Below are 2,147 nucleotides of genomic sequence, written 5' to 3'. Positions count from 1 at the left end.
TTCAGTCAGTTGGGGAAATTTTCATGTTCCTTCCCGGCGGGTGGTGTGCTGAGCCTGAGAAGACTTGGTTTATTTAACCAGCGTGCCAAGAAATATTTTCCTCAGGTTACCTCGTGGTTCAGGTCAGTCTGCATCCTTTTATCTAAAGCCTCTGTAGCGCGTACTCACTATTATTTCAGAAGCAGGAAGTCAAGGTCATACTGATGTAATTCGGGCATTACAATGCGGCAAAATGACGGTGATGGTTCATGTTGTAGTCGAGATGTTTTGTGTATTTTTGTTGGCTGCTAGAAATCCAGTTTTGTTCAGTGGATGATATGAGAAACAAGCTGCCTCTATTTCATGTTTCCTGCAACCTAGCTGTACTCTGTGTAGGGGGAGTGGGGGGGTGGCAGGGCAGGAAGGATATGAATCGGTTTCTTTCTTCTGTGTTTTTTTTTTTTTTGTCCATGCTGAAACTGTATTTGAAAGAGTTGAGTGTATTAGGCCTGGATTTGTTGCATTTTTGCAGCATCAGAGCTCATCGTGTGCACCTTTCCTACATTCTCATGTTTCTTCAATCCCTCTTGCAGATCAGCCACCTCTAAAACATCAAGCAGCCCTGCCTTAAACTCCACCTGCCAGCTCTTTACTGTAACCAAGCAAACCTAAAGCCTTCAGAATGATGCAGATCAGCAGCGACTCCGCCAGCAACAAGCACTCCCTCATCAACGTCATGCACCGCTTCATAGCAGCTGCCAACAATATGGACGAGACCATCATGGTGCCCAGTCTGCTGCGAGACGTGCCGCTGGAGGAGCAGGCGGCCAGCCAGGTGGAGGCCAACAATAACAATGAACCGCCGTGTCCCAACAAGCAGAGGGATATGTACGAGCACTACCTGCTCCTCAAGTCCATAAAGAACGACATGGAGTGGGGTCTGCTGAAGAGGGAAATGAGCAGCGGCGCCAGCTTCCTGGAGATGGCGGTGAAGCAGGAGGAACAGCAGCCGGTCACCGGGGATCTGCTACCGGACGACAACTTGGACCTGGAGCATCAGTTTCATTATCACCTCAGAGGACTGTTTGGAGTTCTGTCCAAGCTCACAATGCAAGCAGACCACCTCACCAACAGATACAAGAGAGAAATCGGAGGAGGAAACTTCATGAGATAGAAGTCTCTACTATCCCCCTCCCTCCCCACCCTGACTGCTTGACCTCCAACAATGGGATGTGTTGAAGGGGCCCCCATCTCTTCTTAATAGATCTCAATGGACAGTGAACTGACCAGGGCAACCACTTTGTGACTTCTCACTCCTGTGTAGCGACACTCCAACTTCCCTCTTCTTCCCCACACAAAACATACCTGAAACCAGTGACGCCTGCACATGTCTACCTGCGCCCGTTCGTCAGTGCAGTGGTTTGACATTTCGTGCTTGGTGGAGGTTAATTGAATCTGTTCCCAAGTCCAAATGAAGCACAGCTCTGGTTTATGCAGAAACTTTCCCACCCTTCTTGTTTTTTCATTTCAAATTTGAACGTGAATTTGTCATCAGATCGATGTGTCTGATTGTGAATAAAAGGTTTGACTGTAGGAGATATTGAATGCTGGTTATTCTGTCCCTCCTTTTTAAAAACATGAAATGATTTTAATGCTGAGCTGAAGGGCTCTTAACCCACAGAGGTTTCAAATCTTTCCACTTGGTGTTACTGTAACATGGTGTGCCTTGACTTTTTGTATACCCTCTTGCCCTGTTCAGTTAACTCCCTCATTGTCTGTCTGCTTAAATGGTTCATCACGGTATTTATGATGAAATGGCTCATTTGTTTGTCCTTGGATATTTCAAAACCAATTTTATATTGATGCAGAAATGCAGTAAAAGTGAAATAAATAATTGGAAACTTTAATTTTTTTGGCTTTGTTTCTTTTTGTCACTGTCAACAGGAAGGATGTTAAAGGTGTTGATGCCATTTCCTTTAATAGTTCCTTTTTAGAAACTTTTTTTTTTTTTTTTTTGGTCCCAATACAAGTTGTGTAAAGTGCTTAAAGCCTGAGCAGGAATGTGTGGTGATGCATTTTGACATGCCACAACATGGAAACTACAACTGACTCAGTTTTTTCCTCTCTCCAAATGTAGGGCAAGTTTCGCAGCTTTATATAATGTTGGT

The 2,147-nt window shown here is 44.8% G+C and overlaps 1 protein-coding gene across 1 annotated transcript; it reads left to right on the top strand.

The window, feature by feature from the left end:
- On the top strand, window positions 1-1,886 carry LOC111232748 (mid1-interacting protein 1-like). Its single transcript, XM_022760390.1, has 2 exons — window positions 1-122; window positions 573-1,886. Exon 2 carries the CDS (start codon window positions 662-664, stop codon window positions 1,151-1,153), a length of 492 nt encoding a protein of 163 aa, XP_022616111.1. The 5' UTR covers window positions 1-122; window positions 573-661; the 3' UTR covers window positions 1,154-1,886.
- The last annotated feature ends 261 nt before the right edge of the window (window positions 1,887-2,147 follow it).

Source organism: Seriola dumerili, unplaced genomic scaffold (assembly GCF_002260705.1).
Source record: "Seriola dumerili isolate Sdu_G_001 unplaced genomic scaffold, Sdu_1.0 BDQW01000331.1, whole genome shotgun sequence".
In the NCBI taxonomy this organism is placed as follows: Eukaryota; Metazoa; Chordata; class Actinopteri; order Carangiformes; family Carangidae; genus Seriola; species Seriola dumerili.
The sequence above is the reverse complement of the archived record's forward strand: the minus strand, read 5'-3'. Positions and strand labels throughout refer to the sequence as shown.